The sequence below is a fragment of the Falco cherrug genome, chromosome 16 (assembly GCF_023634085.1).
Source record: "Falco cherrug isolate bFalChe1 chromosome 16, bFalChe1.pri, whole genome shotgun sequence".
Classification (NCBI taxonomy): domain Eukaryota; kingdom Metazoa; phylum Chordata; class Aves; order Falconiformes; family Falconidae; genus Falco; species Falco cherrug.
The window spans coordinates 7,280,594-7,295,240 of record NC_073712.1 but is presented as its reverse complement, the minus strand read 5'-3'; the positions used below and the strand labels follow the sequence as shown (position 1 = coordinate 7,295,240).

General features: G+C 51.1%; 1 protein-coding gene across 1 annotated transcript in view; it reads right to left on the bottom strand.

Annotated features, from left to right (window-relative positions):
- The window catches only part of LOC102052627 (uncharacterized), a 77,437-nt gene that overhangs the window by 12,828 nt on the left and 49,962 nt on the right, over positions 1–14,647 (bottom strand). The window contains 22 exon segments of the mRNA XM_055728313.1: positions 128–310; positions 1,033–1,212; positions 1,561–1,743; positions 1,992–2,324; positions 2,764–2,849; positions 3,020–3,119; positions 3,284–3,475; positions 3,603–3,782; positions 4,172–4,366; positions 5,329–5,414; positions 5,780–5,879; positions 6,131–6,322; positions 6,621–6,845; positions 7,124–7,306; positions 7,500–7,679; positions 7,848–8,030; positions 8,686–8,868; positions 9,062–9,241; positions 9,410–9,592; positions 10,265–10,447; positions 12,314–12,488; positions 12,943–13,011. Of these exon segments, the coding sequence (XP_055584288.1) occupies positions 128–310; positions 1,033–1,212; positions 1,561–1,743; positions 1,992–2,324; positions 2,764–2,849; positions 3,020–3,119; positions 3,284–3,475; positions 3,603–3,782; positions 4,172–4,366; positions 5,329–5,414; positions 5,780–5,879; positions 6,131–6,322; positions 6,621–6,845; positions 7,124–7,306; positions 7,500–7,679; positions 7,848–8,030; positions 8,686–8,868; positions 9,062–9,241; positions 9,410–9,592; positions 10,265–10,447; positions 12,314–12,488; positions 12,943–13,011 (3,754 nt within the window).

Here is a 14,647-nt window from a genome sequence, read left to right as displayed (position 1 = left end):
TGGGCTAGGGAAGCGGCTGACAGAGCTGGGGTTTCCCCTTTTGTTTTTGCAAGGTCAAAATCCAGGGAAGGCTGTGCGACCACAATGGTCACCCTTCTCACTGTGAGTAACAGCACTGACAGCTCACCTTCACAGCGGGGGTAAGGGATGCTCCAGGTTCCAGATGTCAAACAAGAAACGGTTGTTTTCCCAGTGAGGACATACCCCGGGTCACAGTAGTACTTCACTGATGTTCCAGGAATGAACACTTTCACATCCTTGCTGTCATGCTGGCCATTTTTGATATTTGGAGGGGAAGGACACTGCAGCACTACAAGGAGGGGGAAAAGTCATAACTGGTGAAGAGCTGGTGCCACAAACACCAACTGTGGGGTAAGGCAGCCTTTTAACTTCTTTCTTTCTGTCTGTCTTTCCCATTAACTTTTCCCAAATAACTAGGGCTGTCACTGTTTGAACTATGTTTCCATCCTACCCTCACTTACCTTCCAGCCTTCATGTTTTTTGAGCTTATTGACATCAAGAATGATCATCTCTCCCTGTTTAGGCATTTACAGTGGTTAGTTTCTATCTGTGGTCCTAAGAGTTTGCTCTGTCCCTTCTGGGTTGTAAACAAGATCAGACACCAGCCTGACTCACTGTTTCTCTGTGGATCCATTTAAAGAGATGAAAGCCCTACAGAACAAGGGTCTGAATCATAGAATTGTTTAGGTTGGAAAAGGCCTTTAGGATCATTGAGCCCAACCATTCACCTCACACTGCAATTCCACCACTAAACCATGTCCCTACATGCCACATCTACATGTCTTTGAAATACCTCCAGGGATGGTGACTCCACCACTTCCCCGGGCAGCCTGTTCCGATGCCTGAATGGGGATTATCCAGACAGGATGACAGATATGTGTGTGTTTGTCCCTTCCAGTCCTGGAGAGTGGCCTCTTTACCTCCAGTGTGAGGCAGTTGCACCCTGCCAGGTGCACTCACACAGTGGTTCAGAAGGAATCAGCTACCACCCACCACCTCATTTACACTTACTCTTTTCACAGATGGGGACAGGAGGGTCCCATGTGCCCCCAAACTGGCACTGAGACTCTTGAGAGCCCTTCAAGGCATAACCAAAATCACATTCGAAGACAACGATGTCTGCGAGCCTGTACATGGTCTCCAGCCCAGACGTTCTTCCATTCTCGATCTCTGGTCTTTTGCAGCCGGTTGCTGGAAGTGAAGAGCACGAGGCACTGCTGGGGGTATGAAGCCCATCCTGGGTGTGGAGGGACAGTGACCAAGGGCAGTACCTGCTGCTGAACTTTGCCATCACTGTCATGGGCATATCAACATTATTGACTCTTATGCTTACACAAAATACCATTATTCACCTGCTCCTGAGAGTCTGCCCTTACTGAGGACAGAAAGAGAAGTCCACAGAGGCAGATGGAGCTGCTCCTGCCTGTGGGACCTTTGGGCTCTGCCTCTCACTGGAGATCTGGTCTGTAGCGATGAGACCAAGAGCCAAGAAGGAAGACAGGGCCCAAGGAAAGATAAAAAAAGCCAACACAAACACACCTTCACATCGGGGCTGGGGCCGGCTCCACATTCCCTCAGCTGTACAGCTAATGGAAGCGTTCCCAACGAGGGAGTAGCCGTCCCTGCAGCTGTACTGCACAGTCGAGCCTGGGAGGTGGGTGTCCGAGAGCTGGCCACTGTGCTTCCCATTGGCGATGCCTGGAGGGGGAGGACATCTCACCTCTGCAAAGGAGAAGGAAAGGCAGATAAGAAACATGGACAGGACAAGAAAAAAATATTGAAAAACTCAATCTTCAAAAACCAAAGGCAGAAGACAATTAATCCGATTAAGTTATTTGAAGAAATGTCTGTCATGTTATGTGTCTTCCTATCCGTGGGTGCAGCCCCCACTGCAACCACAATCAGTCCTTCTGCCACTCACAAGCAAACGTCTCCAGTGGGGATGACGCCCACGCACGGCAGAGCCCTACCTCCGCACTGCGGCGGCGGCCCGCTCCACACACCGTGCTCCCCGTCTGCCGTGGTGCAGAAGATGGAGGACTCCCCAGCCAGCAAGTGGCCCGAGTCGCAGGTGTAGACGACCACGTCCGCGTAGGAGAATGTGTCCATCAGGTGCCCACTGTGTCTCCCGTGGGGGATGTCCGGAGGAGGATCGCAGACGATGCCTGTGGGTGCGTACAAGGTGGCTTTTAGCATCATTGCTGCAGCAGCGCCTGGGGTCTGCAGGACACACACGCTTCCCAGGAAGGGAACCGACGGGGATGAACCCATCTCAGCAGTGATGCTTTCTGGACACAGTGACCCAAATTATCCAGAGACAAACCTTGTATGGAAAAAAAAAAATCGTATGTGGGAAGGAAAACTTGTGCCCTCCTGTGAATCACTTCCTTGCTGCCCATGTCTGGAGGTGGTGGGACAATTCTTACCTCCCTTTCCATAACCATTGGTGACACATGCAGAGAGAGACTGACCACACCATTCCTACATGACCGGTGAGAAATACTTATCCCAGTAACAGAGAGTTTAAAATGTTAATGGTTTTCCCAGTTCAGACCAGGATAAATAAAAGACCTTTGGAAACATGTTCAGAAGCATGCAAAACCAAAACAGAATGAAAAGAAAAAGGGAAGATTTTACACATACAGTGACTTGACAAATTTGTTGCAATAAAATCTTTGTGTTGAAAGATGTGCCACTCTCTTCCAAGCCATCTCCAAGGACCTTTTGTTGTGGCCTACTTACTTTGGCAGACAGGAGCATCACCACTCCATGAGACATGTGCACCAGATACCTCGCATGTCCTCTGAGAACCTCCAACCAACTTGTACCTGGAGTCACACAGAAGGATTTATTAATTTACATTAAGGGACTTGAGATTTCTTTACAACCCTTGTAAGAGGCAGCCAAGGATTCTGACTTGGGACATAGCTTCCTTCATGTAAAGCTGAAAATCTGCTTCACTCACTTGGCACTTGAATTCAGCTAGTTGCAAACTCACCCTTTGTTACAAGTGTAATTAACTTTGGACCCGAAGAGGAGGTCTGTCAGGACAACAGCTCTGCCATTCTCCGGATCCCCTGGGTTAGCACATTGTTTCCCTAGAAGGGAACGCCAGCCACCGTTAACCTTCCGCTGCTCACTCACATCCCAGCCAGGGATGCTAACACAGACCAGACTGCATAAGGAAACTCATAAAGCTAGAAAAATGTGGAAATCCAGCCAAGCCTGACACTTCAGGATTTTTAGCACTTGCAGGACTTACTTTTACAGAACTCTAGTGCCATAGACCACGTCCGATTCCTGAGGCATGTAATGACTGGCGGCATCCCTGGGTGCCGGGCGTACCCAGGCCGGCACACGTATTCCACCGTCCTCCCCACGGGAAAGACAGTCTGGTTGCTGTATGGCTTCTTCAGCTCAGCAAACATCAGTCTGGTAGGTGCATTGCAGCCATCTACCAAGAAAGATAAGCCAGCCCAGTTGTTAAAGGAGTCAAAACCAAGCAGATTTGGGAGAGCAGGGAGAAGGTTAAGGGAGAGCAGGGGGAAGGTTAACTTTCCGAGCACTGTTTGAACACTTGCCCTGCTCGCAGACTGGTACAGGTGGCTCCCAGGTGTTATTTAGTTGGCATCGTACCACTCTGTGGCCTCGTAGAACATAGCCTGGCTCACACTCAAAGGCAACGGTGTCCTTGTGTGTGTAGGTAGTCCTAGGAGACACTACTCGCCCATTGCGGACCTGCGGGACAGGACATCTTGCCTCTGGAAAAGAAGTGCCGGTCCTCAAAACAGGCACTTAAACAGTGCCTGTGCAGCTGCAAAGCCACTTAGGGTTGCAATGCCCTTTAAGACACAAGCCTGAAAATAATTTTGCCTTAGATGATGTACTGCCTGCATCCAGCGAAGTCAAACGTTGAAGGAGAGACTCAAGCTGAAAGGTGAGGCTGGAAATGCTGGAGGCGGTGGGGTGGCCCTCCAGCCTCCTCCCCTCTGCCTGGCCTCAGCTGCAAATCAGCCCTCGCAAATCCTGCCCTAGCAGGCACTCAGGCAAGGAGTGCAATTGTCTGGAGGTTTCCTAGCCTTTCTGAATATGAAGCAGTAGAGCTGAGAGGATTGCATCGGAGTTTTTGCGTGTGCACACACAACTCTACCTCCGCACTGCGGGGGGGGCCCACTCCACACGCCGTTTTTCCCATCCTGGGTGGTGCAGTAGATGGAGGGCTCTCCGTGCAGCGGGTACCCAGGGTTGCAGGTGTATGTTACAGATGTGCCATAGTGGAATTCATCCAGCAGCCTGCCTGTGTGCTTCCCATTGGGAATGTCCGGAGGTGGCTTACAGGGGATACCTGCGGAGGTGCAGAACAAGGCTTCTAAATTCAAAAGCAGCACCAAAGTACTTGAAATCCCTCAGCCTGTGGCGCATAAACACCCATCCTAGAGACAGAGTAACTGCAATGATGTGACCTTCTCGGTGAGGCCTTGTAGGCAGCTGGATCCCATCTCCCTGGCCAGCAATTTCTATGACCGTTAGAAAGCAGACCAGTAAGACAAACCTCTATGAAGGAAACACTTAGATGCTTTATCTTCTCCACTGTTTAAGAAATAAAAAAGGCAATATCTATTTTGCATTGCCTGTGTATAATCCTGATTTTTCAGCTGCACACAGTGCAAAGGCACGCACAGGCAGCAATCTGTATGTCACCTTAGGTTAACACATACCTGGAGAATCTGTAATATGCTTTAAAATCCCAGAATGTGCCAGTAAATGTTTCTTTCTTCATCACAAAACTGTCACCTAATCAGCAACACTAATAAATCAGCAGAGAAACACCCAGGTGTGATTGCTGAGGTGCAGCACAGCAGCTCTCTGGGTACACACCAGTTGTCTGTACTTGGAGTGAAAGAGAAAGCCCGCAGTTTGGGACTTTGGGATTCCACTTCTGGCCCTCCCAAAGAGCTTTGCCCCTCCTTAGGGGTGAGCCTTGCTCTCTCTGAGTCTAACAGTAACAACCCTTAAGCTGAATGTTTCCCTTCCTCTCCTGCAACAGGCTTGTGATGTTAGAGACAGGACACCTAAGTACTGCTGAAAAAGCTCCAGCTGAGGCATTGCTTTCTACAATCCATTAAGCTTTGAGACCTTGTACCTTTTCCCAGAACATGTTTGTACGACTTCAAAACCTTCTGATATTTTTCATGCCCACAGAGCAGAGAAATTCCCCGTGAAAGCTTTGATTGGACAGATTTGGCAGTCTCTGCTGGAAAATATTTACCGAATCCATGCACACCCCCGGCGTCGTAAGCTACTTACGCTGACAAGTGGGAATGTCACCACTCCATTCAACACGTCCACCAAAAATCCCACATTGTCTGCTGGATCGTCCAATTAACCTGTGCCTGGTGTTAAAAGGATTGAACATTCATCCCAGGTCATGTCAGTCTGAGTTACTATCACCTTCCAACCGCCTCGGACAGTCTGAGCAGCCCTGCTGGCAGCAAAGCTGTGGCCCTGAAGAAGTTCCCTTCCTCGCTCTGCCTGACCCGTTTCACACTATATACATGTAAACATAAGATAGCGAACACCTTATGTGTTATATAGGTACAGAACTCCGTACAGTGGCTTCTGTATAGAATCAATTTATTATTAATACATCTATTAATATATCTATTTATTGGGAGTGAATGAATAGGAGGAAAAAGGGGAGACTTACCGAAAATGTCTCTCCCTGCTGTTTTAAGCAATAGCCAAAACCAGGACTTACCCTTCTTCACAGCTGTAGAACACTGTCGACCCAAACAGGAGATCTGTTAGGAAAACAATTTTCCCATTCACAGGTTCACCAGGATGATTGCATTGTTTTCCTGGGGGAGAAGAAAACCCTCATTTTATGTTTCTGTCTACACCATGGCACAACAGATGCAACTATTACTCCAGTCATCTGTCCACATTTCCAGTTACCCCCCAAATGGGTTTCAAACAGCATAAAGTTACATGGCTTTACTAGTCACATACTATTTGACCACCAGAATAAGGTTAAGGTTTTTGCAGCATGGACAGAACCTAGCGCCTATTCCTTCTTGAACAACGGACACCAAATCAAGGAGCTATTCACTTTTACAGAACTCTAGTGCTTCTGACCACACTCCGCTCTCAAGGCATGTAATAGTAGGTGACATTCCTGGGTGTTTAGCATATCCAGGTCGGCAAGTGTATTGCACAGTCTTCCCAACAGAAAAATCAATCTCATTTTTGTGCTCCTCATTTAGCTCAGCAAAGTGTAACCTTGTAGGAGCACCACAACCACCTATTAAAAAAGAAAACAGACGTGAGAATCAGGCAGGACAGGCATGCCGGGTGCAAGCACAGAAAGAACACAGTTATGAGGAAAGGCGTTTGGTTTGCTTTGCAAAATCATTTATTTTGATTAATGTAGCCATCATTAAACAAACACAACCTATTTTCCCAAAGGATTCCAGAGGATCTGGTTCTTATTCCCAGGATATACTTAAATCTTCCACTCAGAGGGTTTCACCACATTTTTATAACAGGGTTAGGGGACAGAAAATAGTAGTGTACCTCAAGGCAGCTATGTCACCGTTTACCTGGAAGTTTCGGCCTGTTTGAGAACTCCAGGTAATGGTGCATTCTATTGCAGATGGGAGCAGGAGGGTCCCAGCTGCCATCCTCCTGGCAGAAGACTTCAGCACTGCCTTGCAGGCTGTAGCCATCATGACACTGAAATGTCACCATTTGCCCAGGTGCAGAGATAAGTCCTTGACCACCAATTTGCCTTCCGTTCTGTACATCTGGATTTATGCAGACAGTCACTGGAAATGGTGATGTGCAGAAGTGATGGGCAAAAGGAGTCGGAACAAAACAAAACAAAAAACGCACAGGCTGTTAATATTGCAACAACAACTTGACATCTACGTAAACCTCCCCACCCCCGCCTTCACAACAGAAGGGCCTGACATTAATTTGTACCATGCAACACTTTACATGGGATTAACCTTCTCTGAGGATCTGGTTGCAACGGTCAGGGTCTCCCCTGTGCTCAGAGCCACACTAAGAGCTTCTCACCCGAGGGGACAGACCACAGACACACCTTCACAGCGAGGGCTGGGCTGGCTCCAGTTCCCTGATGCTTTGCAAAACACAACAGGATTTCCAACCAGGTAGTAGCCAGGATCGCAGGTGTATGTTACATGCATTCCTGCAGAAAAAAAAGCTTTGCCCTGGCCGTTGTGATTTCCATTGTGGAGCCTTGGAGGCATGGGGCATGGTCGGACTGCAAGAGGGAGACAGAAGGTCCTAAGTCAGCAAGAGAGCAACACGCAAGGGGAAGGGAGTTGGTGCGATGCTGCACTGATGGGTTAAAGCCCATCCCAGGGGCGGCTCTGCCTGCACACGCTGTTCCTGCTGCAAGGAGCACCCGGCCGGGCAGGGCTACCCTTGGGGAAGCAGCGGGCACCTGCACTCACCCTTCTCACAGGTGGGCACCGGTGGATTCCAGGTCCCCCCAGGCTGGCACTGAGTCTCATAGCTGCCGTCTGTGGCATAACCAGAGATGCAGTCAAAGTGAAGAGTCTCCCCAGCTTTGTAGGTGCTCTGCAGCCCATAGATCTTCCCGTTCTGCACCTCAGGTATCTCACAGCCGATTGCTGTGGGGAACGTGGACAGCATCCTTTAAACTTCAATGCATGGGCCAGATCTTGCACACACAGCCCTCTCCCTTCTCCCCACCGCTGTAAGCCTGTCTGCACTGTTCCTACGGGACATCCAGTATCCTTTCCGCCAGCCCCACAGCGAGCAATGAAGCATCCACCCACCTTCGCAGCGGGGCAGGGGCTGGCTCCACACCCCTGCCTCCATGCAGTAGATGGACATGTTCCCGACCAGCTCGTAGCCATCCTTGCAGCCATAGTAAACCATTACTCCCCGGGAAAACTTGTTCAGAGTCTGTTCTCTGTGCAGCCCGTTGGCAATGTTCGGTGGCCGAGGGCACATCACCTCTGGAGGGGGAGAGGAAAAGCCCATGAGAGTGTCTGGGACAACCAATGCCTGAGAGACAGCTCAGCTGACACCTCCTGCACATCAGACATGGGGAAAGGCGAAGGGCAGAGGACTCGCACCTCAGGTACTGCCGGCTCTGCCCTGACAGCCAGCCTTTGGGTGCCCTGTCTCTCCACTGACTTTTCTGTACAAAGAACGTTGAATTGATTCATACAAATCCAGCTGGTCTGCCCCTGAAGGCTGTGTCACACGCCATGCCCCTGCCTGCTCACCTGCGCTGTCACCAGCTGGTTCTCCCTGGGTGTGCTGCAGCCGGGCAGCTGCTGGAGCACTGGGAGGAGGGAGCTGGCTCTGGACACCCCTTTGCACTGGATCTCACATCAAGTAATGTGCCAGTTCCTGGATATGTACTGTGGGGTCACCAGCATCCAGCCCCAGCACAAGAGTTATGGCCCATGCAGCCACAGTTACAGAAACACCTAGCTCTGGATTCAGGGATGTAAGCGTATTCCTTACATATTATAAAACTGTATACTTCATTAAAGGTGAATTTAATATCTCACTGAAGGTCTCAGTGGCAACCCGTCAGGGATTCCCCTGTGCTCAAAGCCACACTAGCAGCTTCTCACCCGAGGGGACAGACCACAGACATACCTTCACAGCGAGGGCTGGGCTGGCTCCAGTTCCCTGATGCTCTGCAAAACACAACAGGATTTCCAACCAGGTGGTAGCTGGGGTTGCAGGTGTATGTTACACGCATTCCTGCAGTAAAAACTGATTTGCCCTGGCCACTGTGATTTCCATTGGTGATTTCCAGAGGTGGAGGGCATGGTCGGACTGCAAGAGGGAGACAGAAGGTCCTAAGTCAGCAAGAGAGCAACACGCAAGGGGAAGGGAGTTGGTGCGATGCTGCACTGATGGGTTAAAGCCCATCCCAGGGGCGGCTCTGCCTGCACACGCTGTTCCTGCTGCAAGGAGCACCCGGCCGGGCAGGGCTACCCTTGGGGAAGCAGCGGGCACCTGCACTCACCCTTCTCACAGGTGGGCACCGGTGGATTCCAGGTCCCCCCAGGCTGGCACTGAGTCTCATAGCTGCCGTCTGTGGCATAACCAGAGATGCAGTCAAAGTGAAGAGTCTCCCCAGCTTTGTAGGTGCTCTGCAGCCCATAGATCTTCCCGTTCTGCACCTCAGGTATCTCACAGCCGATTGCTGTGGGGAACGTGGACAGCATCCTTTAAACTTCAATGCATGGGCCAGATCTTGCACACACAGCCCTCTCCCTTCTCCCCACCGCTGTAAGCCTGTCTGCACTGTTCCTACGGGACATCCAGTATCCTTTCCACCAGCCCCACAGCGAGCAATGAAGCATCCACCCACCTTCGCAGCGGGGCAGGGGCCGGCTCCACACCCCTGCCTCCATGCAGTAGATGGACATGTTCCCGACCAGCTCGTAGCCATCCTTGCAGCCATAGTATATCGTCAGTCCCCGGGAAAACTTGTTCAAAGTCTGTCCACTGTGCAGCCCGTTGGCAATGTTCGGTGGCCGAGGGCACATCACCTCTGGAAAAGAAAAAGAAATTCCTCTATGAGTCAGGTCTTTGCCATTTTGGGTGCTACTGGGAATGTTTGGGTAATACCAGGGTAATGTCCTGAGCTCTGTTCGGTCTTTGTTCCATTCGCTGGACCGAAGTGTTACTTAACCAAAGGTACAGCAGCATTAAGATTACAGTTGCATTGCAGCTGGAGGAAATGACTATTAATAATGACAGTCCCGACAGGAGAGCTGACAGGCACATCATGGGATTTGGCAGAAGGTGCATGTGGGCATGGAAGCAGCAAGAACAGCGAGAAGTTATGATTACTTCCCGTTCCAGGAGGAAGATGAAAATGTCCCACATCTGACCAGAAGTGGAGTGACAGAAATCCCCCTGGGCACAGCTGGCCTCTGGCTGCTGACCGTGCTGGGGAGTTTACAGCCTCCTGCTACAGAGCAGCTCAGCCCCAGGGTTAACTTCTCCCCATCCCGCTCAGAGCCCAAGACAGGGCAGGCTGCAGCCATCCCCGTGTCCCACCCCAGATCACTTCTCCCAAGCCATTTGTGTCCCTCAGAGCCAAGCTGGCAGCACTTTGGTTTGAGAAGAGAAGCGAGGAGGACAGACGCATCCCAGCTCTGCTTTCCCACTGAACTTGAGAGGACACAAGAGGAGCTTGGCACCACGCTGGGACACTTGCCCTTCATGCACACTGGCAGAGGTGGGCTCCATGTGAAGTTGGCTTGGCACGTGCTTGTGTGGGAGCCCTGCAAGGTATACCCTGTGTTGCACACGAAGCTTACGGTGTCCCCAGTCCTGTAGAAAGGGCGAGTAGTGGGTACTCTCTTCCCACGTTGGATGTGTGGGAACGGGCATCGGGTAGCTGGAAAAGGGAGAGAAATAAAACGTTTACCTACACAGCTCTCAAGCTGTTCCTGCCTGTGATGGTCGTGTGTTGATGGTGTCCGTGCAGCCAGTTATCCCTCAGCAAAGGGACGCAGCGGAGCCTGCAGCTGGGATGGCTGCCCCTGGGCTGAGGGACTCCTCCCTGCGCTGCTTGGGGACCCCACTGCTTCCTCAGCTGGCAAGAAATGGGCGTCCAGGATTTCACATCAGTCGCCTGATAAGGTCAAGAGCTTTTCATGGCCCTTCTGCATGCTTCTAACCCACAGGCTGGGAAGCACATCCCCTGGGTCCAATCCAACCCAGGGAAACGTTGGCAGGACCATCCAGGACCAACTTAACTGCAGTCCAGGGATCTGTGCTACCCGGGGCACGTGGCCAGGGTGCACAGCGTGGGCTGGGGTGCTGTGCCACACTACCCATGGCACTGCCGTGACCATGCAGGAACAGATCCATGCCAGCAAGGGCAAAATGCATCTTACAAGGGACCAGGCTGTGAACCTGCTGGTGTGCTTCCAGGGGTACCTGGGGGCTGTTTGCATTGAACCCCCGCAGAAAGAGAGAGACAGAGAGGCAGGCATGCAGAGAGGCGGCCAGGCAGGCGTTCAGAAACAAACCTGCAGGGAAATAGCTTTTTGTTCACTAGGCAAACATTTGCACTAGATAGGAAAATGTAGAAAGAAGGTAAACAAACGCCTCTCGCTAGTAATATCCTTTGGGTTACTGAGTAAAGGGCCACAGCTCTGTTCCTCCCTGCTGAGCAGCTCTGGTGCAGCCCAGCTCTGGTCTCTGCTGCACCCTTCGCAGCCTTCCCACAGCTCTGAGCCTGGCTCAGCCGAGAGCCACAGCTCTCTGGCATCAAGCAGCACATGTGAGCAATGACAGCTACTTCCACAAGGCTGGCGAGCCAAATGCACATACATCAGCTGGACATACAGAAAATTAAGTATAACAGAAGTATAACCTTTTTGCAACGTGTTACCTTAGTGATATTTCTTTTTTTTCCCCCTTTTTTAAGAAATATAACCCAACTCTTTGCAGCCACTGATGCTTGACTCCTAGCCTGCCACTGAGCTACCACAGCCTTTGGTCTCCCAAGATGCCAGTGAATAATTAACATGATTGAGGATATAGGGAAGTCTTCTCCATACAGTACCAAAACACTTCTGAAACCTTGCCAGGGCCGCCAGGTCACAGCACCCGTGCTTACAAGATGGGAAGGGGTAAACAAAACCATACTGCAGTGATGGAGCCGATTTCTGTAGGTTTTTTGCTATCCTGTCCCAAACAAAAGGGCATGTCGGGCTACCTGCCAAGCTTTTGTGCCCATGGGCTTTCAAAGCGAACATGCCCAACAGCACAGTCTTGTTTGCCATTTTACTCTCCTGCCTCATTCCAACACATTTCTGTTTATCACAGCAAGTTTCAACTTGACAGATCTTGAACACAACTTATTACTGGAACAAGCTCCTTGTCTCACTGCCGTAAGGTGCTGTATCCATAACCAGCTTTACTTTGGCAGTTTAAAGACATAGGTCAAGCCCCTTGTTACGAGAAGCTAGATGGGTTATGAAAGATTCTCCATACCCTCCTGCAGCAAGGTTGTAACTCCCTTTCCCCCGGCCACTGAAGGACACAGGGTGGCCCCAGTGCCATCTCAAGAGCCTTCCATCATTCTGTGATGCTCAGGGTCTGGCATGCCAAGATCCACCTGGGACCAGCACAGGACTCCTACCTACCTCTGCAGGGAAAAGCAAGAGGATCAGCAAGGAGAGGAGCAGTGATGAGGAAGAGGAGGTCCATGGGAGGAAGGTCCCAGGGGTGCAGACCTGCTGGTCTCCCTTACCTTGAGCCCCAGCCATAGTGGCCAGGAGCAAAGCAGAGCTGCCCAGGAGGTGGAGGGCGAAGGTGAGCACCATGCTCCAGTCCCTGGCGCCGACTGCGGCTCTTGGGGGGCTGTGGGAAGATATGGGCACCCCAGTTCCCCCCACGTGCGGAAGGAGCTGCAGCTGCAGGGCTTCCTAAGGCCACGGGACAGGAACCTGTGGGCTCCTCAGCACAGGGCAGGTGCAGCCACACCACCTCCCCCCTCCCCAAGGGAGGCTGCAGGTCCCACACGCTGCTTCTGCTGCTATTTTTGGCAGGTGAGGGTGGGCCCCTGGGACCCACGGGCATCTGTTAAAAGAGATGTGGGTGTAATTACGGGGGTGCTGTTAGCTAAACTGGGCCCATAGTGGAGAGCATCCTCAGTTAGGGCAAGTGGCCCGGGCTCTGCCCCAAGTCCCCAAGCAGCCCTTCCATGAGCCAGCTGAAGAGGCACGGCTTGGCTTGGCTTGCCTGCCAGGGTGCAGGAAAGGCAGAGCGGGACATTCCCTCCTCCCACACACCTGGAACCAACGGCAGCAGGGACACGTGTGTCCCTTGGCGCCATGGGTGCTCGGAGCAGGAGGCACAGCACACAGCACAGCCACTGACCTGAATCCTCCCAACCTGACCCTGGCTGCTCTGGGACTCATCCATGCCTGCATCATCCCTCGCCGCTGGCTGGAAGAAGAAGAGTCCACAGACAGGACTTTTTGATGTAGGAGCAGCTCCCCACCTTGCGCAGCGGGGGATGCTTTCTGAGCCTGAAACAAGCAGCGACACATATTGTCCGAGGCCTTTTATCCCTTTTATTGACAAAGAGCTTCCGATATTTACACATCCAAGATTTACACTTCACAATTTGGAATTGCACTTGATCGTTACACTGAGATTATAAAGTAAAATTACATACAACTCAATTACAAACACTACAGATAAGTCCTCTTCAAGTCAGTTTTGGTGACCGTACCTGTAAGCTACATCACAGCACTCACGGTTCCTTTCATTCGGTTGCGGGGAGATCGTTTCAAGCCGATCCCAAATCAGGTGTTAAAACTTTTGGAAAAACCGCCCTGGACTATGCAGTAGGAACAATTGTGCCTGGATTAAAATAACAAAACCGAACCCAACACTATGGTACAAGGCTTTACGTTTGTGTTTTGTTCATCTAGTCACTCACGTGGCTTACGGTAAGAGATAGATAAAAATAATGAGCAATCTGCAAGTGCTTGTTCTGCAAGACTGGCTTCCCAACCCAGCACCTCAGGGTGCCCCAGGGGCAGCTGAGCAGGACCGCACTCTGCTGGGAAGGGAGAACTTTGTGGGTCTATTCCGAACAAGACTAACGTGTTGATGGAAATGGCTGTTTGTGTTTTCCCCTTTAATTAGATGCATGTTCCTATTAACAGGAAAGCACTGGTTAAAAATGCAGAAACAAAAAGTATGTGGTAGGCACATTTCAAATACTTCCCGTTCCCAACTGCGCATCACAAGAAGCTCCCAGACGGGCGATGCACCTCTGCATCAGACGAACCCCCAAACCTCAAAATCTTGCTTCACCAGCAGCTAAAGGGCCTATCGTCTCAAGCTGGATTCAGGCTGAACAAGTTTAAATCCCATCACAGTTTTTTTTTCCCTGATAAACGGGATTCCCAGGAAACCTGCAAATCTTGACTTTATTTTACAAGATGCTACATATCTCTTTAGCATATTAAGTGCTCATTTAGCATGGAGTTAAAACCAGGAAAGGAAGCTAACACCACAATGCATGCTTTCTATCAACCAAACAAATCAAGGGCACTTTGGTTTAGACAACATGAGGGAGATGCCATGATCTGAGCTGTCCTCATGGCACTGCCAAAGCCTGACTCGAGTTGGGACAAGGCACTTCCCCTCTCCCTACCCTCGCAAACATCCCCAACACAACAACCAGCTAGGTCAGGTGAGACAGGATAGAAACAAAGCACACAAAAGATGTGGGGTTTGCGTCCTCTTCGCCACGGAGGAGTAAAGGAAGGCTTTGGTTTGATGTGCACCTGCACCTGCTTTGGGTGCAGCCACCCACCAGTGCTGCTGCCAGCGCAGTGAGAGGCCAAAAACCTGCTTTTCCTCCCCAGCATCACAGCAGCCCCGGGGCATCCCAGTGGGATCCTGCAGTGGGACTAGGGGTGCACAGCACCACCTGGAAAAAGTCTTTTAAGTGCAAATTCAGACAGGGACTCCCTGCATCAGAGCCACCCCAGGCAGGTGGCATTTGAGCAGAAAGTGAAAAGGTTCACAAGCAGCAACTTTCTGATGTTTGGTGGCATCTGCCGAG